Source organism: Microtus oregoni, unplaced genomic scaffold, assembly GCF_018167655.1.
Source record: "Microtus oregoni isolate MIOR12 unplaced genomic scaffold, Mior012 000004F_ref0000308, whole genome shotgun sequence".
NCBI classification, from domain to species: Eukaryota; Metazoa; Chordata; class Mammalia; order Rodentia; family Cricetidae; genus Microtus; species Microtus oregoni.
The window spans coordinates 27,063,939-27,088,560 of NW_024543063.1; the positions used below are offsets into that span (position 1 = coordinate 27,063,939).

Below are 24,622 nucleotides of genomic sequence, written 5' to 3' on the forward strand. Positions count from 1 at the left end.
AAATCCCGGCAGATACCCTCCCAACAACCTACATCTCCTGCACTGCTCACTGAAGCTGTAACGGCCTCACTCAAATGGAGTGAGGAGATGTGCCTCTGTGTCCACCGCTTTCCAAAACAGCATCAAACGAACAGGCAGATTCTGGGGAAGGGGACCAGGTCAGTCCAAGCCTAACTACAGCCATGCTCAGTGATGACTCAGTCTCCCCAAACATAGAGAGGAGTTTGTACAAACTCATGAGCAGACTGGTGGGGGAACTGTTTGAATGTCGACAGCTAAAGAAAATGGGAACAGTGAAGTGGAGATGTGACAGACAAAGTCTCACTCGCGTGGCAGAGCTCAGAGGAGGGACAATGAAGGGGGGGAAGTGCCTTGGACTAGAACGAGGCTGCTTAATTTTGGAGAGAACAAAGTATGTTCCAAGTGTGGGGGCGGAACTATTGAAACAGAAAAGCCTCATTTCATACGCGGCAGTATGGAACAGCCACTGTCCCTTCGTAAGGCCATAGTCCAGCAAAGATGAATCCCAGCAGCTTCCAGCCCCACATTCAATAATGACTTCCTCGGTTCCCCAGAGATTGGTGCTCATCACCTAAAAGGACGGGACTCCTTTTCTTCCTTGTTCAGACAAACTTTCCTTTGGAATAGACAGCTCCTACAATGAATTCTGGGAGCAGTAAGCATAGCCTGAATGGCCTAGCCATGGCCCAGAGCGACATTCTTTGCACAGAGATACCTAGCCTCCGACTAGTCAGCGCACAGGACCCTGAGAAAGCCACAGTGTATCCACAGTCTCTGGCCAATGAGGCAGAGAAAGCCACAGTGTATCCATCCACAGTCTCTGCCCTCTGACTCTGAGGACAGACAAATGCAACGTCAGGGCAAAAATCAGACTCCCGGAAGAGACAGCACTCAGTGTGCGGGTCTGAACAATAGTCACAGAAGGATGCTCATAAGCTGTGCCCCAGAAACACAAGACACAAGCTCACAGAGCAATCCACACCTTCTCTGTATTAATTGGTTTAATATTAAACTGACAGCCTTGTAAAAATAAAAAATATGGGCATGCCTGTATGGTTCTAATGAGGATTAGGTGAGGATAAACACACCGGGTGCTGTAAAATCGTGAAAAATATTTCAAAGAACGATCAGAGAACCCCCACTATTCACTTCGTGGAAAGGATCTGCAAACAGAAGAGCATACCAGCAACTAATAACGTATGTAAGGTGACACTGTCGCCAGATGACTCTCCCTCACAGCAACCTGGGGTGACAGGAATGCTAACATTCACACGTGTCCTGAGAGGAGGACACGGAGCCAAGCTACATGAGCCAAACTTTGCTGTTCAGGATTCAAGAAGCTCCCTGACTGGAAAAACATCCAAGAATCTACAGCAATACACTGCTGTTCAAATGACTAGCACCAAGACAGCTTCATGGGTCAGGAGGGTGCTTATGTTGCCAGATCCAATCACACCTTGGAGACACAATTTATTATTATTATCATCATCATCATCATCATTCAACAATTTCCTTGATGTCACTAATTGACTCGTTCATCAGACTCACATCAAGATCTTCCATCATTGGCTCTTCTCAAGCTGCTCATCAACATGAGAGTACTGAGCTGCCACATAAGCACACGGCACACATTTCCACACCGACACGTAATCACACAGTACACATTTCCACACTCCACATAAGCACACGGCACACATTTCCACGCTCCACATAAGCACACGGCACACATTTCCACACCGACACGTAACCACACAGTACACATTTCCACGCTCCACATAAGCACACGGCACACATTTCCACACTCCACATAAGCACACGGCACACATTTCCACGCTGTCACGTAAGCACACAGCACACATTTCCATGTCCTGCCCACTTAGAAACCAGACATCACCTTAGGTCTGAGATGGCCACATGCTCCCCTAGTGGGGGGAGACCTCCCTGGGGCAGATCTTCAGAACACTCTGGCCTTAGCTTCCTTAAAATCAGTCTGATCCTGACTATTCCCATCTGCTGAAAATTTCCCCTTCTGTACCTCCTGTACCAGTAACAAGAGCCAGTTTAAGCACCTAGTGGCTATCCTTCTTTCCTGGTACAGAAAGACTGGAGTACATGACAAACGCTTCTTCTGAACCCAAAACTCCAAGGGCCTTCATTGAGCCCATTAAAAACTGTTAGCACTGAAATCAGTCCTCAGGATCTGTGGGGGACTGATGATCCCAGGATCCCACAGGTACCAACTCAGTCCTCAGGATCTATGGGGGACTGATGACCCCAGGATCCCACAGGTACTGACTCAGCCCTCAGGATCTACAGGGGACTGATGATTCCAGGATCCCACAGGTACTGACTCAGCCCTCAGGATCTACAGGGGACTGATGATTCCAGGATCCCACAGGTACTGACTCAGCCCTCAGGATCTACAGGGGACTGATGATTCCAGAATCCCACAGGTACTGACTCAGCCCTCAGGATCTACAGGGGACTGATGATTCCAGGATCCCACAGGTACTGACTCAGCCCTCAGGATCTACAGGGGACTGATGATCCCAGGATCCCACAGGTACTGACTCAGCCCTCAGGATCTACAGGGGACTAATGATCCCAGGATCCCACAGGTACTGACTCAGTCCTCAGGATCTACAGGGGACTGATGACCCCAGGATCCCACAGGTACCAACTCAGTCCTCAGGATCTATGGGGGACTGATGATCCCAGGATCCCACAGGTACTGACTGGGTAGCTGCTCAAGCTACTGGTATAAAGATGGTGCAATGTTTTCACAGACTTTACCACACAAACCCTACTGCACTGTATTGGTGCAAGCTAGGCAGGCACTGACCCCCTCCTGAGTACATTAAATCACGTCTGCATCACACAGTATCTAACAAGGCCATTAGAGTGTTACTGATAAAGCTGCCATGTTACACTGTTCACAGAAGAACTAAGGGAAAGGAAAGCCTACATGCCTAATGGGTTGGCTTTTATTTTTGTTCTTCCAGAATGTTTCTGACCTGGGGTCAAATCCATGGATGCAAAATTCACAGATGTTCAGGGTTAGCTGTATTGGCCACTCAGACATGTTTTTAACTAAAACCAAAAAAGAAACCTACTTCCCGTATATGACCAAGAGCTGCTGAGTGCTTTTACACACTCACTCTACAAACTTACCTGCACTATACTGGCAATCTGAAGATGGGTCCATTCACTCACACGCACACACAACCGTAGCCCATATTCAACCACCATTACTTGACAAAAAAAAGTGTCTGAATTGTATATAATACAAATATAGTACTACAATGTATCTTTTAGGACCACCTGCTTGGCTCTTTCAAAGTATATGTTTTTATATATCTTTGTAGCATTTGAGTTTCCAATGATTTCTCTTTGTGTTTGATTTATAAAATTCAACCTGGCAGTGTCATAGCTGTGTTTCTCCAAGGTACACAGAGGGCAGGAACTGGCATAGGACAGGAGTGGAGGAGAACAGAGTGTGTGCAGAACGTAAGTACTGGCCTCAAAAGAAAGAAAGAAAGAAAGAAAGAAAGAAAGAAAGAAAGAAAGGGAAAAAAACAGAATGCATTGAGAGAGTGCACAGGGAAAGACAGCCCTGGAAACAAAGAGATGCTCACTGTCTGGGCAGTGGTCTAAGGACACAGCCGTTTTCATACAAAGTCAGGAATGAAGTTGCAGTAAATGCATGTGCTCTGTAACCCAAATACTTGGGAACAAGGCACATAGAAAACACCAGGGGGCAGTATGGTCATCTGTAACCTAAGAAGACATTTGATTGCTAAGAATTTAACCATCCCATAAAGACAAGCCTCAGAAGAAAGATGAACCCCGCCAGACATCACGGTCCACACCTTTAATCACAGCACTGGGACCCTGAAGCAGGAGGATTGCCACCTCTTTCAAGACATTCTGAGCTACATGGTCTTAAAACCCGTCTTAAAAACAAAACAAAAATGAGAATGGACAAAATCAAGGGTCAGGAGAGATGTGGAAAAACAAGACACTAATTACAGTGACACCCTGTGCTCATCAGATAGTCCCTGGTGATAACCTCCGATGGGCGCTCAATCAAGTATTTGAGAAGGATACCCTAGAAACAGCCCTCTCACACAGGCAAAATGTTATGTATGGTATACGAATGAGAGGTTGAAGAAAAAAATAGGGAAATATTTTGGTTTGGTTTGGTTTTGCTTTGTTTTTAAGACAAAGTCTCAGGCTGGCATTATATGTAGCCAAGGATGACTTTAAATTTCTACTGAGCTGTAAGAACCACAGTGCTCATGGACCGATATCTGCTCCCTATGGGGCTCTTTATGGCCTCTCCTACTCAGTATTTAATTTTCACTTTTAAGATAAAGTATCTCTCCGTCTACGGCACAATCCACTCAATATTTTCTTGAGATAACGGACCTAAATTCCAGGAAATAATACATGATATACTGTCTGTAAAGAGCTCAAATATTGTTACTGAAGATGCAATTACCAATGTTCAAGTTTTCATACTAATTAAATCTTGGCGCTATGAAAGAAATCAAAGGACAAATGTAATGGCAGGAACCGTGGCCTCAGAGGACCGTTTAAGGAGGAGCTGGTGGAAGACTCGCTCTGTCCACTGTCCCCCAAATCCTAGCGCACGGAAGGACGGACCTGACAAGACTCAAAGGGGGTTGCTTCCCCCTCGGTTCCTCTCTGAGAGCTAGGCAGGTACTTCAAATGCTTCCTAATGACGGTAATTAAACATCTGGTAACAGGGACCGAGATGTGCCTACGGAGTTTGCTGGGACTGTCCTTTTCATTTATAACGGTGCATGCTGAGTGAGAACTAAGAGGACCTGCATTATGAACCAACTGGAGGCTGCAGGAGGAGTCCCCACAGCTGTCTGTAGGAGGCCTTGTCAGCAAGCTCAGAGCTGGGAAGGGGAGCTGCAGGAGAGGGGGCCACACCGTGAGGAGTGATGTTTACAGAAGAGTCGTCCCCGTGCCCGTCCCCCCCGTGCCCGTGCCTAGAGAGTGCAGTGGCCACGCTGTCGCCTTTCCTATACTTCACTCCAGACGGATCCTGTTCAGCTGCAAACTTAAGACTATAACCTTTGCACACAGTGCCCAGGTCTGGCAGAGCATTGGCAGAGATGCAATCAAAACACCACATTAAACAAGCCAGCGCTTTCAAAGACCACTTCAGGCTTCCCTAAGGTTCAAGGTGAAAGACAGAGAGAAAAGTAGGAATTCAAAGATGCTTGTGGGAGCCTGGGATTTATTCGGTGATAAAAGAATGTTTGTCGAATAAAAACTCACTTTGTGTCCTTAAATTAACCAATAACTATTTATGCCAGCTGCACAAAAACCATGAGATTTTTGCTAATTAACACATCACTGCTACCTTTTTTTCACCTTCATTTAACTTTCCTGAAGATGAAAAAAGAAAAAAAAAAGAAACAACAACAAAAAAAAAAAAAGAAACCCAGCCACATCCACTTTTTAAGAACAGAGTTTAGATTGTATAACCTTTCGTACAAAGACATGAAAACAAGTTCGTTAAAACCTAGCAGTGTGTCGCATTACAACAGTACTCAGAGAAGAGTTTTCCAAAGTCATCTCGGGTCAAACTGACTCAACTCTGAATACCACTTGATGAACACGTACAGTAAAGATCCAGCAGGAAAAACAGAATCCCTAGCACAGGAAACCTAAGGTGGCCAGTGCCCTGTGGAGGGGCCTGGAGTGAGCCGCACACGGAAGGAGCAAGGAGCGAGGCTGAGCCATCCAAACCCCAGAGTCAGCTGGAAGAGGTGCCAGACAGGGGCTCAGTCCTCAAGGACAGGGTTCGAGTTGGGCTGTACCTGGATTGCCTAGCAAAAGAATCTGGTGGGAGGGGCTAAGAGAGTCGGGCTAGTACCAAAGGCTGGTGTTGAGACCTCCAAAGCCTGAGGGAAGCCGCCAAGAAAATTAAAAAGAAAAAAGATGAGATTAGGAAGAGGGGTACTTCCCGACCATTAAACAGCAGAAAGGCCAGGGCCAACCCTGGCTGTCCTACCGCCTGGCTCCCTCTAGCACCCTCTAACCGGGGCGCTCCCGGCAAAGGAGATCACAAAGCACTAAACCACAAAGTGATCTTCATCCAACTTCATGACTACTGAGCTTCAAGCCTCTGTAAAACAAAGATGATACCAGAAGCGATTTGGGTAGAGATGAGCACCGAGTAGGTCAAATTGTGATCCCTGAGTCAGTCACTCCTGGTGTTAAATTTAAAATGTGATGGTTGGTTTTACGTCCACTCAACACAAGCTAGAGTCATCATACGAAGGAAACTCAATGGAGAAAATGTTTTCATACAATCTGGCTGCAAGGCATTTTCTTAATTAGTGATGGGGGAAGGGTCCAGTCCATGGTGGGTGGTGCCATCCCTGGGCAGAGCAAGCCATGGGAGCAAGCCCATAAGCAGCACTTCTCTATGGCCCCTGCATCAGCTCCTGCCTCCAGGTCCCTGCCCTGCTTGAATTCCTGTCCTCACTTCCTTTGGTGATGAACAGTAATGCAGAAGTGTAAGCCAAATAAACCCTTTCCTCCCCAACTTGCTTTTCAGTCATGGTGTTTCACTGCAGCAATAGAAACCCTAGCAAGACAGATGTTTCAAAGTATCTGTTAATTTCCACAGCTAGACTGGTTAGAATTTACCCACAAATCCCACTTGTTCATAAAATTAGTGCAATATAATCACACAGCACTGGCTCGGCAGATGTGAGAATCTGATTCCCCAAAACAGACAGACCCCACCCAGCAAAGAACCAGGGGCCGGAGAAGCTTCATTACCGGCAAGCCCATCTGGCTTCAAGCTGCTTCCACTGAAAAATGAGCATCCCACGCCGCCAGTCCTGGGCTCCTCCTAGTATTTAAAATTATGACTGTGACCGTGAGCCTTCTTTTCAGCTTGTATGATATAATTCTGTAGGACAGTTATTCAGTGAGTCCCTATGCATCTCTCACCCAGGGTGAGGTTTACTAATATTTTGCCAGTATTGACCATTCCCTTTCAGGGCCTGGCTGAGGAAGGAAGTGTCGATGCTACAGGGATGAGGAGCCAGGTCAACAACGGTCTGCAGCACGAGGTGAGGCGATGAAGGGTTAATGCTGAAGTTAAGACATCATCATTTCTGGAGGCAAAGTGGAGGGCTCTGTTTTAGAGACAAGGTCTCACCTACCCCATGCTAGCCTCAGACTCACTGTGTAGCAAGTGTGGCCTTGAACTACTGGCTCCAAGCCCTACTACAGGCAGATCTGTGCCTGCACAGCCAGTTATGTGATGCTGGGGCCTGAGTCCAAGGTTTGTATACGCTAAGCAAGGAAACTGTGCTTCGAGTGAATAAAGTTATATTACTTATTCTTTTCCTTTGAGTCTGTGTTGTTATATCCCATTTCAGTTAACAACAACAACAACAACAAAAGACACCACCACCCCCAGAAGTAGATCATTCCAATGAGGGCTAAAAACTGGGAAACTCTCAACAAGGAATGCTTAGTTTAGAGCAAAGAGAATCTACCACAAAGAAACAGAGGGAGGCAAATATTCCAGATTGTTTGGGGTTTGTGGCTTCAGCTAGCTGAATACTGCTGATAAACATGCGTTTTACTTAACTGCCTATGAGAAAGCCAGAATTAAATATTTTAAAAAATGAGATGTCACCCTTGAATCATTAAGTTGCATACAAATTAAGAAACCACATTAACTGAGGTTGCTAAGGAAGCAAAAGCTCCAAGTACAACACATGAATAAGTAGAAACTAAGATTCTTATTATCTTGGTGTTTACACAATGACTGGTGTCACAAGACTCATCAAGAACATATTTCTCCCGGAGGTCAAGGAGAAGTCAGCTGCCGGTGCCACCTCTTCCTCTACGACCAGCAGGGAATCCTCCCGGTGCCACCTCTTCCTCCACGACCAGGAGGGAATCCTCCCGGTGCCACCTCTTCCTCCACAACCAGGAGGGAATCCTCCCAGTGCCACCTCTTCCTCTACGACCAGCAGGGAATCCTCCCGGTGCCACCTCTTCCTCTATGGCCAGCAGGAAATCCTCCCCGGTGCCACCGCTTCCTCTACGACCAGCAGGAAATCCTCCCTGGTGCCACCTCTTCCTCTACGACCAGCAGGGAATCCTCCCTGGTGCCACCTCTTCCTCTACGACCAGCAGGGAATCCTCCCGGTGCCACCTCTTCCTCTATGACCAGCAGGGAATCCTCCTGGTGCCACCTCTTCCTCCATGACCAGGAGGGAATCCTGCCAGTGAAGCAAGGCCACATGCTCATGGTAGATGTAAGGGTCTAAGTCATTATTCCTTTTACAAATGAAAAAGGCAGATAAAATTACTGTCACCTTCTAAAACAAGAAAACATACTTGTGTATATTCCCGGCAAGTGGCTTCCTAGCAGGCCTCTCAGCCAGAGCACACACATGTTCCAGTGCTCTGTGACATGCAATGCGGTGCCATGCAGAACCACTCGTCCACATATCAAGTGGCAGGCAGTATGCGCACTGGAGATAAAGACTCATAGAAACACCAGTGTGGGGGCCAGAGGGCGGCTCAGCTGCTAAGCACTGGCTGCTCTTCTAAAGGAGCAGGCTTCAGGTGCCAGCACACAGCAGCTAGCAAGCATCCGTAACTACAGGTCCAGGTTCTGATGCTCTCTGCTGGTTTCTGAGGGCACTGCACAAGTGTGGTGCAAAGACATACACGCAGACACACACACACACACGATATGAATCTTTAAAAATTATATAATTACGGTACAAAACTAAATTCAACTGATAATAATTCTATAGTCTATATAATTCATATCACTTTAGGAACAAGGACAACCATAAGACACACTTGGATATGCTGTCTTCATACGGTCTGTGTATACTTACATACAAGTAGAAAACCCCAACCTCCTTTGTGTTGGGACAAAGCGGTTTGAAGTTCAGTAAGGAAGCTGGAGAGGTGGCTCAGTGGTCAAAAGCACTGGCTGCTCTTCCAGAGGACCTGGGTTCTGTTCCCAGTACCCACATGGTGGCTCACAGCCATCCTAAACTCCAGTTCCAGAGGATCAAGTGTCCTCTCCCGACCTCCACAGGTACCAAAAAATAAAGCAAGCCAAACACTCATACACATAAATTTGAAAATAAAAAACTATTTTTAGATTTTGCTGAGAATTTTTACCATAAGATCATATAAAATAAACCCATCGCGTCTTCCCCCAGTAGACTGTCCCCACGTGTGGCTGTTAATCTCTAGTGGGGTTGTCGAGTTGGTGGGGTCCACTTCTGTTGTGGATAGAACACTATGCAGCCCAGTCTGGCTTTGGGTGCTCGTCAGAATGCTAGGATTACAGACCAGTAGCACCGGAAGCTATATCTTTTCCAGTTAATACATGATCCTAATTTTTCTTGACAAACCCGAGGGAGCATTATACTTTCCTAACATACCTCCTTTTCCCCAGAATGTGTACAAACAATTCCACAGGCTGGCTCCTGGCAGGAAAACCATGCTCTGTAGAGGGGCGCTTCCCACATCAGAGCAAAGGAAATTCCCTTTCTCTTTTGCCAGTGTTCTAAACCGTCATTAGCAAAACACACATGTCTTCACACAGGTGAGCGTTTCCCATGAACCAATGTCCTCATGCAACCTTCCAAAAGCCACATCTCCTATTTATGATGAGAATTAACACCATCTTGCTAACAGCTCAGAATTTAATCGGTGTGTTTTACAAGAGCAAGACAACGCCACCACTACCCCTGGGATGAGCAATGCGAAGGCTGAGGGCAGGGAGTTAGACGTGCATGGTACAGTTTAATTAACACACTGGATTCGGACAGGACTGGAGGCTGACACCCAGCTGCCACAAAGTCACTATGAACTCCTTTCTGTGAACTCCTGGACTGAGACCAAAAAACGCACAGGTGTCAAATACCAGGGCCACAACCGCACCCTCAGGGTCAGGCAGCTTCACTTCCTGCTTAGCCAGAGGAGGAAACCTCGGACAGTGGATCAGTGACAATTCAAGACTATGCCTTGATCTCCTCCTTCCTGTTACATCCCATGTACTCCATGGAGAAGCTTTAATTATCTAAATAAATAAATAACAGGTTTTAGGACTCATCAAATTACACTGATCCAATCAAAATATTATCAGAAGAAATAAATCCGGAATGCTAAAAATATTTAAGTCCAAAACATCTGCTATTGTGTTTCCTGCTGAAACTGCTTGTTTATAAAATATTTATAAACATTTTAGAGATAAATAATTTATTTATAAAATAATTATAAGACTGAGGCTATAACTGAGCTGGTAATGCTTGCCTAGGATACAAGAAGCTATATAAACTGGGAGTGGTGCCCCACACCCATAACCCCAGAACTTGGGAGGTGTAGGCAGGAGGATTAGGAGCTGAAGGCCATCCTCAACTTACATAGAGTTTGAGGTCAGCCTGGGTTACATGAGATCGTTGTTCATGAGGTAAAATAAATAGGACTCAGAATGTCTCTGAGTTGCTTCCCGCATACAGATGGCCTCTGTGACCTCTCTGACCAGAAGGAAAATAAGGCAGGAAGGAGAAACTGAAAATACACAGGACTGAATAGAAGACAGGCAACACTGGCTCCGCGGATGCCAGGAATCCAATCCCCAAAACAGACAGACCCCACCCAGCAAGGAACCAGGGGCCAGAGGAGCTTCACAGCAGGCAGAGCTGGGTGCAGAGCAAGCCCGTCTCTTTGCACAGACTAAGCTTATAAAACCGCGTACAAACAGTAAAGCAAAACGTCAAGAACACAGCCGCACCCACTTCCCATCATTTTCATCCAATACTTTGAAAATAGAAGGAATGAACTATATATTACAACTCTATGAAATAGATACTTCTACGAAAGTGAACACAATGTAAAGCGTTTTGTTGCATGTAAAAGTTTCCTAATCTGTTTTGTAGGATGTTCTGGTAACATAAATATATCCCTTAAAGTCATGTTTGGGAGATTACACATGAGACTAGAATCTTCTGGTGGCATGACAGTGTTATTTGTAAGACACAAAATCGACACTTGTGTAACAAATGAAGAGGCGTTCAAATCACACCCATCCATACAGAAACCGGGGCACAGAGATCGTCAGGAATCAAATCACACACATCCATACAGAAACCGGAGCACAGAGATCGTCAGGAATCAAATCACACCCATCCATACAGAAACCGGAGCACAGAAATCATCAGGAAGAATTTGAAGGCGGAGGTGTTCAAACTAATTCGGAAGCTTTTCTCCGAAGAATGTTGAGGAATAAACACAGAGAAGAACAAGAGGTTTCTCCCAACTCTCGAGGAAGTTCACAGGGATCAGAAAGGTCTGTACCAACCTGCCTTCTGCTGACTCTCCAAGTGGCTCTTTTGAGGTTCAGAGACCTTGACAGCCGCAGGGCCTTCACTGAGTCCTTCCTGGAGGTGCCAGAGAAGGAGAAATACTTCCCTGTACGCTTCTGCCTGGACTGGTCTGCCATTTCTAGCCATCAGGTGGTGAGGAGAACCAAGATGTCCCAGCACACAAAGCTAGGTACAGCACAAAATTGTTCCCCAGAGTCCTCAAAACCCAAACATCCAGTCTGCAATTTCCTTGGTGATCAGGAAGAACATGGGCCTGAAACAGGGGAGGAGGGGCTCCAGCTGATTCACGCAGTCCTCCCTGGAAGCTGACCAAGACTACACAGGGCACCGTGGATCCCGGATCATCCAGGGACAGCCCCCAGCGCACCAAATTAAAACACCCTTCACCAGTTAAACAGGCTTGGTAGTTTGTCAAGACTAAAACTGGGTGTAGCAACACACCCTGGCATTGGCTGAGGATGACTGGACCCATCAGAGTCAAAGAAGCCTCTAGATCATGGGTAACAAGAGAGCAAGGGACTCCTGATGGCACCCGAGCACAGCCCCTCCACACTGCAGGGTCTCTTCACAGGGCCACCGGATAGAAGCCCTGAGAACCTTCTCCTCCCCATGAATGAGAAGTGGATGTGAGGTGCTCAGTGGACACACTGGATTAGGAGAAATACAGAATTCAGAATGCACAATTAGCACACACTCTGGCAAGGGGACACCCTCGCTTAGACCTGGCAAGGGAAGGAAGGCTCTGTTTATGTTCTCTCCAAGGAGTCACGCAAGAGATATGAGGACTAAGGGGATGTTCTGTGGGAGAGCTCTTGCCTAGTCATGCCAGGCCTGAAGGGCATTCTCGGGGTTTCTAGGAGGAGTAAGGGGAGGGGCGAGATAATGAGAAATTGGAGATGTAATACTTTATAAAGCAATGGATTCTGTGAAGATTTATAGCAAAATTGTGATTATACCAAGATTAAAAAGAAAACTGCAAACAACTTAAGAGCTGAGAGATGGCTCAGGAGTAAAAAGCCCTTACTGCTGTGGTGGAAGAATGGAGCTCCCAACACCCATATTATGGCTCACAACCATCCATAAGCGCATTTCAAGGACATATACACACACAAACACATAGATATTATATATTTACCATAAGTGTATATATTCTTTTGAAAGAGGAAAGGAGTTGAGAGTCCACGTTGATATTTTCAGTGTTTGAGAACAAAGATCATGCTGTTAGCTTCCCCTGTTCCTCTGTCCCCCGAGTATCTCATCCTCCGCCAACACAGACAAAGATTTAAGTAGGTAATTGTTAGTTTCTCCTTCGTGCACATTTTCTGGAAATAACATGAAACACTAAAAAGGATCATGCTATTGGCCCCCGTGTGGAGGTCTGAGGAGGACCCAGGACTTATTCTCTCTACCGTGTGGGTCCCAGGGATTAAACTCAGGTCATTGGTGGGAAGGAAAAATGCCTTTACCTGCCAAGCCATCTTTTGTACATCAAACGTGCTGTCTTACAGTCGTTGCATTAGGTTTGAGTGTGTTCTGAAGCCTTAATTTTAATTAATTAATTAAATCCTAATTTCCAATTAATTAGTGGTTTGTATGATTTGCTGATGCTGAGTGTATGAGTTCAGGCGAGGGATGTCATGGCACATGTGTGTATATGTATACACACACACATATATATAATATATATATGGAACTATCAAAATCTAAGGATATAGAAGCCTGTGTGTTTTGTCCAGCAATTACAGGTGAATTCCATTGCCAGTCCAGGCTTGCATGAAGCTGATAGAAAAGTAAAAACAGGCCAAGGAAACCGAAGCTAATCACCTATATAAAACAAATGTCCAGAACAGCCTGGTTACTGTTTGCCTTTGAACCCTTAGCAGGGTTAGAGGATTGGCACCACTGATAGCAGGGCTGGTGATCAACTGCCAATGGTGCCCGCAAGGAACCTTTCCCAGGACCGACCACAATCTAAAACCATTCGATCAATCCTTAGGCTTAATCATTATCCCCACTTGCAGATAGGAAAACTAAGGTTAAGCAGCCTGCCCGGGTTTGTGCCGCAAAGCCACGGGGGAGGGAAATATGGACTGTGTGCTTAAAGTCAGACCGTGTGGCTCCAGGCACCGCAGTACGAAATGCCCCTGGTGTATGAAGCAACACAAGAGAAGCCTGACCATCAGCTTACAATGACGAGCACAGCCGGAGAGGGCTCTCTGCTCTTCCTGCCTGACTAGGAAGCCCTGGAGAGCGCTTCTCTATCATTTTCTGAGGAGGCTGGGGACCAGCTTACACCAACCAGAGTGTGTCCAATCACAAAGGCCCTACTTGTTTCTCAGAGGCCTGTGACCTCCCCACCGCCTGGCAGGAAGCATAGCCTCTTCCTATCTGACTCTGCCCTTTTACACTCCCTGCCACCCCTGCCTCTGCCCACACTTGAACTGCTGTGCCCTACCCAGAAGGCTGAAAATATTTAAATGCTAGGAACTATCGCTTTGATTTAATTAGCCCGACATTTGGTTTCCTATGGGTGGCTAAGTTAAATGCTCCCTTCCGAGCCGCACTAAAATGAGTCCATTAGGAAGAAATTAATCAAGACAGCTGGTTAGAGAATTCCATTTATAGAAAGTATTTCAAGTTCACATTATCAAACTTTTTAATCATCCCTTTCCCACGCTAAGTCATACAAAAGCTGCAATCACAAAAGAAGCTCCCATCCAAAGCTATATTTAGATACGCCTAATGCTCTCTTCCGACTGGAATTAAGCAGAAAGAGAAATACCGAGAAAAACAAATTAAGGTCGATAGTTTGAAGACACCCCCTCCAAATCCATCATACAGCCCCCTCTCGGAAAAGCAGCATTAACACTTTGTGCTGAACGCCCAAACTTTTTCCAGCAACCATAATTGTTTCTACTAACATTAAACCATATTTGGGCTAGAGAGATGGGGTTCAGCAATTCAAAGCACTGGCTGCTCTTGTGGAGAGCTTGGTTGCCAGCACCCACAGGGACCCCTGATGCCAACCAGAACGGACGCTGTCACCCACTCTCCACACCAATGGAGGGGTCTGTTTCTCAAGTGCAGACCTCGTCACCTGAACCCCCACCACCACCATTTTCAGTTGGCACTGGAGAGCCAACAAAATAAAGGCTGCATCGGCTAGCACAGCTCATCAACCAGTTTCCAGACTTGTGTGGTTCACAGGCCCAGAACCCTTTAAGGAAGGGAAGAGCAGTGGATCCACTTGAGGAGGGACCTTGTTACAATACCAGAGAGTTTTGATGTAAGCCTTCTGCCTATCCTTTGTCAGAGGGACCTATGGCCTTTCCCAGGACAGCTGTACCTTGGTGGTGGTGGGGGGAGGGGGGGAGAGATAATCAGACTCGTGGGGCCTATTGAACACTAGTTAAACAGACACTGGCACTAGGAGACACCAGAAAGCATCGTGGCCTACTTAGAGACTTGTGGAGGTCAGGCAATCAAAGGAGCTTTGACAGAAGTCTAAGGTCACAGTGGGTCCAAGGGGTCCCAGACTCATCCTGTGGCTTTTTCCCCAGTTCTAGAGTATAAAATTGGAATAGCTACACTTAGAAGCTGACAAATTTCCCACACTGGCTCCCTGACCTATAGAAAGGTCATAAGGAAGGCACTGGAGTTGCCTCTACCAGAGAACAGTAAGCCAAAACAGTATCACCTCCCTGAAGGAATTGCAGAAATTTATGCCAGCCTCAAAGACTTGGATGACACAGGGGTAGAGGCCCCTGCCACATCTCCCTAAACTCTCCTATCTAGCCTGTGCAGAAGACAGATGGATCGTGGGGAATGACAGCTAACTGCCGAAAACTTAACCCAGCAGTGACTCCAGCTGCAGCAACTAAACCAGATGTGGTGTCCTTGCTTGAACAGATCTGGAGATTGGTACACATCTTTGATCCAGCAAATGCTCTTTTTCTTGACAGCCATTAATTAGGACCACCAGAAGCAATTTGCCTTCAGCTGGCAATCCCAGTAGTACATCTTTACAGTTTTACCTCAAGGGCATATTAACTCCTCAGTCCTGTGTCTTAATTTTACTTTTTATTTTATGTGTGTGTTTGCCTTACGTATGTATGTATGTATGTATGTATATAAGTATGTATGTATGTAGGTTAGTATGTACGTATGTATTTTAGTATGTACGTATGTATGTTAGTATGTATGCATGTATGTATGTACAAAAGAGACCAACAGAGGACACTGGACTCCTGGAACTGGAGTTACAGATGGTTGTTACTATCTGGGCTCTCTAGAAGAGAAGCCAGTGCTCGTAGCCACTGAACCATCTGTTTAATTTCAGTTTGAAGAGATCTTAATCTTCTTACCCTTTCACAAAAAATCATACTGGTCTACTATATTGATGACATTTTGCTGACTAGACCAGGTGAGCAGGAGGTGGCAACCACTTTGGTAACACAAGCGTGCATCAGAGAAGGGGAAATAAATCTAACCAAAATTCAAGGGCTTTCTACCTTAGTGAAATTTCTCAGAGTCCAGGGATGTAGGGCATGCAGAGATATCCCTAATATGAAGGACAAGTATCCGGACTTTCCCAGCACCAAGAAAGTAAAGGAAACTCAGTGGCCTATTTAGATTCTGAAAGCAGCAAATCCCTCACTTGGGTGTGTTACTCTGGCCCATTTACGAAGTGACTCAGAAAACTTCTGACTTTGAGGAGGGCCCAGAGCATCAACAAGTCCAAGCTGCTGTTCAGGCTGCTCCACCGTTTAAGTCATATGATCTAGTAGATCCAATGGTATTTGAGGTGGCAGTGGCAAACAGTGGTCCCTAACATGACTGTGGCAGATAGGGATGCTGTTTGGAGTCTCTAGCCAACACCTCTAGGTAATGACAGTGGAAACCCTTGGGCTTTTATACCAAGGTTCTATCACAATCCACTGCTAAGCATTCTCCCTTCAAGAGGTAGCTCTTGGCCTGCTTTTAGTCCTTAATGGAAACTGGACGTTTGACAATGAGCCACCAAATGGCCGTGCAGCCTGAACTGCCTGTCATGGAGTTAGGTATGATTTGATCCTCCAAATCATGGAGATGGATCTGCAGGGCAGCAATTCATCAAATGAACTGGTATGTGTGTGTGAAACCATGCCCCAAGAGGCGGGAGGGCACAAGGAAAGAAAAGCTGCCCCTAAGCCTATGGTTCCTACTCCCGCTACAATGTTCCAGTCTATCCTTTAGCATTCTACTTAGAAATCTATTTCAGGAATCATAATAGGAAACTAAAAATAACAATTACACTTCCTAAAACTTCAAACCTTTTTCTAACACTAATGAATACATGGCTTTATCATCATCTGATTTGTACAAGATTACAAAGCAAAAATGCAGTTTACTAATCACACGATTTAGATATGCAAAGCCTTTAACAATCAGATCTAGAGCGGCTTGTTCCTGGTTCTTTGTCATCATGCAGTTAAGTGTACATGGTTTCCGATTGATGACAAATGACAAACTGTCCCAAAGATCTAAGCACCAACTATCTCAGCCTCGTGGACTTGGACTATACTCTACCCAGCTACTGCAGAGCACACACTATGGGTGGCAGAAAAAGAGAGAATAAGGAAAATAAAGGAGCAGAAAGGAATGCCAGAACAGTCAGTATAGCAGTGAATTTCTAGCATTGTGGTTGGGAAAGCACCATCAATTCTTCAGGTCTCCAAAGTCGCTTTCAGCTTCAGAACTGAACCAACACCAAACTAACCACAGTTTCAGGACCCTTCACAGTGCTCAAAGGAAATCACCGAGCGTGAGCCCTGCTAAATGAGAACCCCTAATGGGAGAAATAGCACCCAAGAAAATCATCATCAAACTGCAAACAGGCCTAAAAGATTTCTATTTTTTTTTTTTGACACAATATGTTACTGGCCCATGGTAGCTACAAAAAGACAAACCCTACCATAGCAAGTACTGGGAATTCAGGCCTCCTTGAATTTTTTAATACTTGTACCTGCTATGTTTGTTTTCTTGAGATTTCAAGAAACTATGTAGGATTTCTATCCAATTCACAGCAGGCATGATACCAACTACCAGAAACATGGACTTGAGAGGGCATCAGCAGCTGTGCCCGCCAGCACAGTCCAGCAACAACACAGATAGAGTGGGGAAGACCGCCAGTCACGGTGAACTGAGCGTCCCAACAATCTTGCAGCTCCAGAGCCTCCTAAAGTGGCCTGGCTTTAACCATAAATGCCCATGTGTGAACACTGGAGAGTAATGAGGACCAGGGCTACCTGCAACCACCTCAGCACAGCTGCGGTGATACAGCTGTGTCTGTGGCTGCTGGGCCCTTGTGCAATTTCACTTCGAGCCAAACACAACAGGAGGTGCGGGCAAGAAGCTCTGTGAGCCCAGCCACTCTCATCATCTCAGTGCAATAAAAAAAAAAAATCTGCTGACTTTCATATGCAGAGCCCAGCACCCAGTCACACATTTTTATCATGCTAGGAGCTACACTCCTCCCTGTTCCCTCCACGCAGTCAGCAAGCATAAACTGGCATGAACCACTATGCCTGCAAAACCAAGACGACCTTCAAGCTGGTAGTGAAGAAACGCAGATGAAAGGTGGCAGGGGGTGCAGTGGGGGGCAGTTTCATGAGAGGAAAGCACACACAGCACAAACAAAAATGTCTGGACCATGCACAGCCATCCGTAGCAAGACAGCGGCTCAAGGGGGTGAGTCATCATACAGGGCCATCTCTGAGCCAGCACTGGAACCAGAACTGGAAGATGCCACATACGAGATTAGAAACAAGATCTTCATTGTGTCTGGCAAAAATAAGGGTGGGATGACAAAGAATACTTTGTACATTTTCATTGTAAAAGTTGCTGGGTAAAAATTCTAAAGAATAAGTGTTAAACCTCCAGTGACAGGAGAGTCATTACTGTCTGGCACTGGGCAGTGAGGGTCTTTGTGTCTGTTATGACACAGATCAAAAGGGAGTGGGTGGCCTCTGTGACTTTCCACCTGTGTCTCGAGCGCAGAAGGGAAGGGCTCCCCCCTGCCACTCTCATCCTGGAAAACTGCCTTTAGAGCAGACTGCCCAGCCATGAACTCACTCTGTCTTTGTCGTCAGCAACATCACAGAGGATGTCATCCAGGTCTAGAATCCCTCCGTCTCCATGCTCCAAGCGGTGCACCTGTATCCAGTAGTTTGGATCCTGGACAAAAGAACAGAAATGCCAAATACGTTAGCATCACAGAAAGGGAATTCAACAATTTAAACTCTAATAACTTCCTGACCATTAAAGGGAATATCAATAATATTACAACCAATTAAAACTTGAAGCAGGAATCAACACGCGGTAGAGTCAGTCCTCCTCTTCCTCTGTGATTAGGTCACTCACACATACTCTACAACTAGCATATTGCATGTGCTGCAGAGTCAATGCGCTCCTCTCAAACAGGCCTGAATAAATGGACAGAGAAGCAGACAAGCCAGCACATGGACCAAGAAGGCTGTGTTGGGAGCCTATGCTCCAAAAGGTCAAATCTGGCCCGCGTGGACATGTGCACAATGAACTATTTATATTTAAAGCAACCCGTTAAAGATGCAGGGCCTGTAGCTCAAAAATGGAGATGGAGAGAAAGGAGAAAAAAGATACCACTTAAAACTTTGAAATATTAGCCAGGCAGTGGAGGCGCACATCTTTAATCCCAGCACTTGGGAGGTAGAGGCAGGTGGGTCTCTGTCCATTTGAGGCCAGCCTGATCTACAAAATGAGCTCCTGGACAACCATAGCTACAAAAAAAGTAATATTCTATATAATGTATTTACACACACACACACAGACTGTAAGTAATTTGAGAAGGGCACAGTAGTCCCTGAACTCCACAATAACTCTGATACAGATGCTCATATAGAAATACAGGAAACTGTATGCTGTCATGAACTGATTTCCCAAAAAAAACACAGAACTGCTACCCAAAAGTTGTGTTAACACTGTTTTTTCTTTCCCTAAGAAAGGATGTTTGACACCATCCTATCTTGAAAACAAAAGATGAGTGTTAGCTTAAACACAGATTCCACCAGATCTATGAGCCAAGACGATGCAAGGCAGGGTCAGAGGTGAGCAGTTTCTGGAAGCTGCCCAAACACATCTCTCACACAGGTATGTCTCAGATCCCATAATACACAACACACATCACAGAGACAGGGAATTACTGTCCTTATCACTGTTTAGCCAGTGGGACAAGCAGTTCAGACCTTACTAATCAATACTACAAGAGCAGGACCATGCAAACTACCTCTGCTACTGAGATTTTTATAAAGGGAATTGTGCATCTAGAATGAAAACACACAAACGACAAACAGAGATACACAGTACACACACCAGATACGTAGACACACATACACAGGCATATATGCCCGTCTGCTCTATGGAAGTCTCTTTCCCAACACCTCCCTTTCCCAGCCCACCAAGTGGAGGCCCCATAAGCACTAGTATCTCCATCCAGGACTCCTACTTTCTCCAGGTTCCCCTGTCTACCTGACATGTCTTCTTGGACCTCACTCTGTCCAAGAGATCTACCTGTCAATCATGCCCCAGGACAGACAAGAAGTCTCTGTCAAGCCTACCATCAATAATCCTACGCCCACACACAGGAGTAGTCAAGATGTTACATTTGAGGTTTTAAAAGCCGTTTCAGAATGATCTGCTTTTACAAGTGCCAAACACATAGCTCTCATCCTCTAATTGATAAATCAATTCTGCAATCATCGTAACCACAAATGTTTTTCAAAGAATTATTGAGAAGAGGCTCAGTCAGTGGCATGCTCTTAAGAACTTAAGTTTGATGCCCAGAACCAGGTAAAAAGCACATGTGTTTCAATCAAAATGCAGAGTTGTGGAGCCCCAGTCACAACAGATAAATCTACAAAACATTTGCAGATCTAAGTCAAGGGCAACATTGCCAAAAGGGAGTGGAAAGATTGTAAGAGTCAGAGGATCGGGGAGTTTGCTGTGAGACTGTCGTCTCCTAGCAATGTCAAAAGCTGTGTCCGTAAAGGCTCACCTACATGACTGCCCAAACAGGAGCTGAACAGGACCACTCCAGTGGATATGCCAGAGTGGACAAGGACATGGGGCCCCAACCCTAAACAAAGAACTATAGTCAACCGAGGACAGTTGGGAGTGAGAGAGATGTTCTTCCTCAGGGTTGAGCACATCAATTACTAGCCACTGCCAAACGATCAGCACTGAAAGCATACATACCAGTTATATGTTTCCTGAACAGGTTATGTCTGGGAACACACATGTATACATGCAGTAACAAATATGTGTGTGTGTGTCCAATACTAATTAATGAAAAAGGTCATGAATTTGAAGGATAGAGGGGAAGGGTATATAAGAGGCTTTAGAGAGGGACAAAAGGGAAAAGAGAAATGCTATAATTATATATATTCTCTAAAAAATGTTTTAAAAGTAATCATAAAAAGGGGGGAGGGAAACTGATGTTATCCATCCCAAAATTCAAGAATATCCTCCACAAATGTTTTATATATAAGAAATACCTTTAAGAAATTCAAGAATATCCTCCACAAATGTTTTATATATAAGAGATACCTTTAAGAAATCATACAGTTGTCAAAATAGTATACATGCATATTAACTGGGTAAATACAACAATGTTATACATATACAGCATCTTTTAAAAACATCATGTGTGGTGGTACATGCGTGTAATCCCAGCACTGGCATTAGGAAGACTAGAGATTCCTGAGGCTCCAAAGTCAGTCAGCCAGTCTAGCATAGATAGTTAATTGCGAGTCAATGAGCAACCCTGGCTCAAAGTGTATGGATAGCATTTCTAAGAACAACATATGGGGTTCCTCCAGCCTCCAAATATATATATGGTACATGTGCAGGCACGGGAACATGCACACGCCTCAGGTACACACATAAATATTTTTTAAATAATCAATATGCTTTTTGCTTCGGGCTCATCTTCCACAATCCCAGAGTACTCAGGCATCCTCCCATCACACTCCAAAAACTGCTCATTAAGTCAGCAGCAGCTTCTGCAGGGCTTCATAAAATTGGTCCTTCCTCAGTCCTTGGTCTGCAAGCAAAATCTGACACTGCCAATCACTATCTCTTCTCTGAAACAGCCCATAAATTTTCTGTATCCCCCAATAACAGAGCAAGGCTTTCTGAACTTGAGGCTTGTAGACTACACATCAGGAGGGGCCTTGATTCAGTCAGACACGCCACATGGTTATGACAGGTATCTGACTGTTATGAGCACCTAACAGCCAGGATGAATGAAAACTAGCAAGAATAAAGCCCTGGTTCCATCCCCAGCATCACATAAAAGCAGGTGTGGTGGTGCATGCCTATAATCCCAGGACTCCTGAGGTGGAGGTAGAAAGACGAGGAAAAGGAGAGCATGTATGTGGCGGCATGCTTGTCTAGAACTGCAGCTGGGGTGCACAGATACGAGACCCATTGGTTAGCAGGTATAACTTAATGGAGGAGATCAGTGTTCATTGGAAAGAAGAGGAGGAGAGTGGATTGAGACAAGACACCCAAAGTCAACCTCTGGCCTCCACAGGCACAGGCATACATCTGTATGTGTCCTCACAAACACAGGAGCATACACCCCAGGAACAAGCAAACACAACACTGTGCATGCATGCGTTTGTGCGTGCTTGCGTGCACGCGTGTTACAGGATAAACTTGTAGTTTGTCTCCTTCCACCATGTAGGCTCCAGGGACCAAACTCAGACAGTCAAGTGTGGTGGCAGGTGAGACTTATCACCAGTCCAACATGCACAAATCTTTAAAAAATTAAAAAAGAAAAACAAAAGCATCAGCAAGCAGCAAATGACAGTATTCCGGTAGCTTCCCTCAAGAAACCCTCTATCATGGAAGCCCCCGCCTTGTCTACTTGTAAAACTTAAAAGATAAGAAAAATGTAACCTTCACTGTACCTTTCTCGGAAAGTATTAGAAGATGTGTTCCAACAAAAGAAGGAATAAGCTATAAACAAAAATGACATGACTTATGAAGCAGACCATGTGAGGAAAGAGAACTCCCTGAACTACAGAGGTCACTGGGACACTCACCCTGAATAGTGACAAGAATCCAGAAAGCTGCTGGAGGCAGACATGCCCCCACTTAGAATGAAGCCACCAGGATCTCCGAGTGAAATGTCTTGGGATGCTGTGGAAAGAGCACTCAAAGCACCCAGACCAACCGAGACCACCTTCTAGAGGATGGGGCTGGGGCGGGGTTGGGAGTCAGAGCACAGAAGGCTGCAGGGGCAGCTCAAGAATGGAAAGAGGGCTGTGCAGAGGGCTGTGCAGATCAGCTACAGGCAGCACTCCACCAGGAAGAGTAGCTTACCTAACCAAGCCCCAACTAAATCTGGTGGAAAGCAGTCTGTTAATAAGTACATGTGTATGAGAGAGAAACACACACACACCAAGACTGGCTCTCTGAGATGGAGGAAAAGGAAAACATACACTGGGCAAGGGGCAGGGTCAACCAACAAAATAGTGAGAATATATTTTTAAAAAGAGTCAAGAAGAATACAGGCAATTTAAGCAGAAATATTCTGGTAGATTCCAAATGAATGGATTTTAAGTCAGAGAGGGCAGGATCCACTCACTGCCATTCTTGGAGTACCGTATGTATGCATGTATATTAAGAAACAAAAAAATTGAGAATTTCTCTTCAATGATAACAGGCAACCACTTAATACTAAGCATACATTTAACCAATTAGCCATAAGGTAATTACATCCCTAAGATAATGAAGTCACTGTTGCTAATGACAGAACAAGGATTAGAAAACAATTCACTTTTGAAAGCTGGTAGAACCAATCAAAGGAAATAGTCTTCATTCTTGGCAGTGTTGCAACTATGTATCTAAGTGTGCCACTAGCCAGGGCTATAACAATGTATCTATACAAGCTAAGAGGCAGTGCTGTAACTATGTATCTAAGTGTGCCACTAGACAATGCTATAACAATGTATCTATACAAGCCACAAGGCAGTGCTGTAACTATGTATCTATATAAGCCACGAGGCAGTGCTGTAACTATGTATCTAAGTGTGCCACCAGACAGAGCTATAATAATGCATCTATGTAAGCCACTAGGCAGTGGTGTAATTATGTGTCTATGGGAGCCACAACAGACAGTTAAACACGGGGTCTGTTTGGGGAGTTATTTAATGAAACATTAGCATTTCAAGACAGGATGTGGCTTTGCCTGATTTAACCACATTTGCACTTCAGAAATGCACGTCTTTACCAAAAACTTAAAGAACTAGTTTATCTGTTTGCTGTGGTAACTCAGTTAATACAAGTAAATACACTTGTGTTGCCTTCTCAGCAGGGGTGGAGGACATGGATGGTCAGATGTCATGTCTGACATCCAACAATGAAAAGATTTGCATTCTTGTTGGGGAGTGACTAATACTGAATGCATGTGCTCCTCAGGCCCAATACTCAACCCCAAGCCACACCCATGCTAAAGCCTCAACACCAGCCTAGCACACAAGAGAACCACAAATCTCTTGCCCCACAGGAGAGTGGATGCAGTCATGTCTCTCGCTAATGAAAACGAAAGAGGCAACAGGGAGGGAAGGTAAATTCCAAGTTCACGAAAATAACTTTGCATGTCTTGTTCTTTTAGAACCAGGCAGTCTCTCACAGGACACAGGGATGAAGCTGTCATTGGCATCTTCCCTTGCCATTTTTATAAAGACGGGTACGATAGTCTCATTCCTCACCAAGGAGGAGCCAGGGCCAATGACACAGTTTTTATCTCCATTCTGGCAGAACAGGAGCCTTCCTGAGTCAACCCAATCAGATCATAACCTTCCCAATGGCAGGCTAGGGGACAGAGAACCCAGTAAGCAACTAGACAAGTATAAACTGTAAGGTGCTTTTTAGAAACATGACTAAAGTGATTTTTCAAAAAAAAAATCAAGAGTCCATGGCTAGGGGAGAGGTAGCTCAGTTAAGAGTACAAACAGCTCTTCCAGGGAACCCAGCTTTGGTTCCCACCACCCAAAGGTGCTCACAACTGTCTCTAACTCCAGTTAAAGGGGATCTGACTCCCTTTTCTGGCCCCTGAGGGCACTAAGCATAACGCACAGTCAAGCAGGCAA

At 45.3% G+C, this 24,622-nt stretch overlaps 1 protein-coding gene across 17 annotated transcripts in view; it reads right to left on the reverse strand.

Moving 5' to 3' along the window:
• Pard3 (par-3 family cell polarity regulator) overlaps positions 1-24,622 on the reverse strand; it is a 501,294-nt gene that overhangs the window by 391,006 nt on the left and 85,666 nt on the right. For all 17 annotated transcript variants that reach the window (XM_041649748.1, XM_041649755.1, XM_041649756.1 and 14 more), the window contains exon 2: positions 18,561-18,662. In XM_041649748.1, coding sequence (XP_041505682.1) covers positions 18,561-18,662 — 102 coding nt within the window. The remainder of the gene's footprint in view (positions 1-18,560; positions 18,663-24,622) is intronic.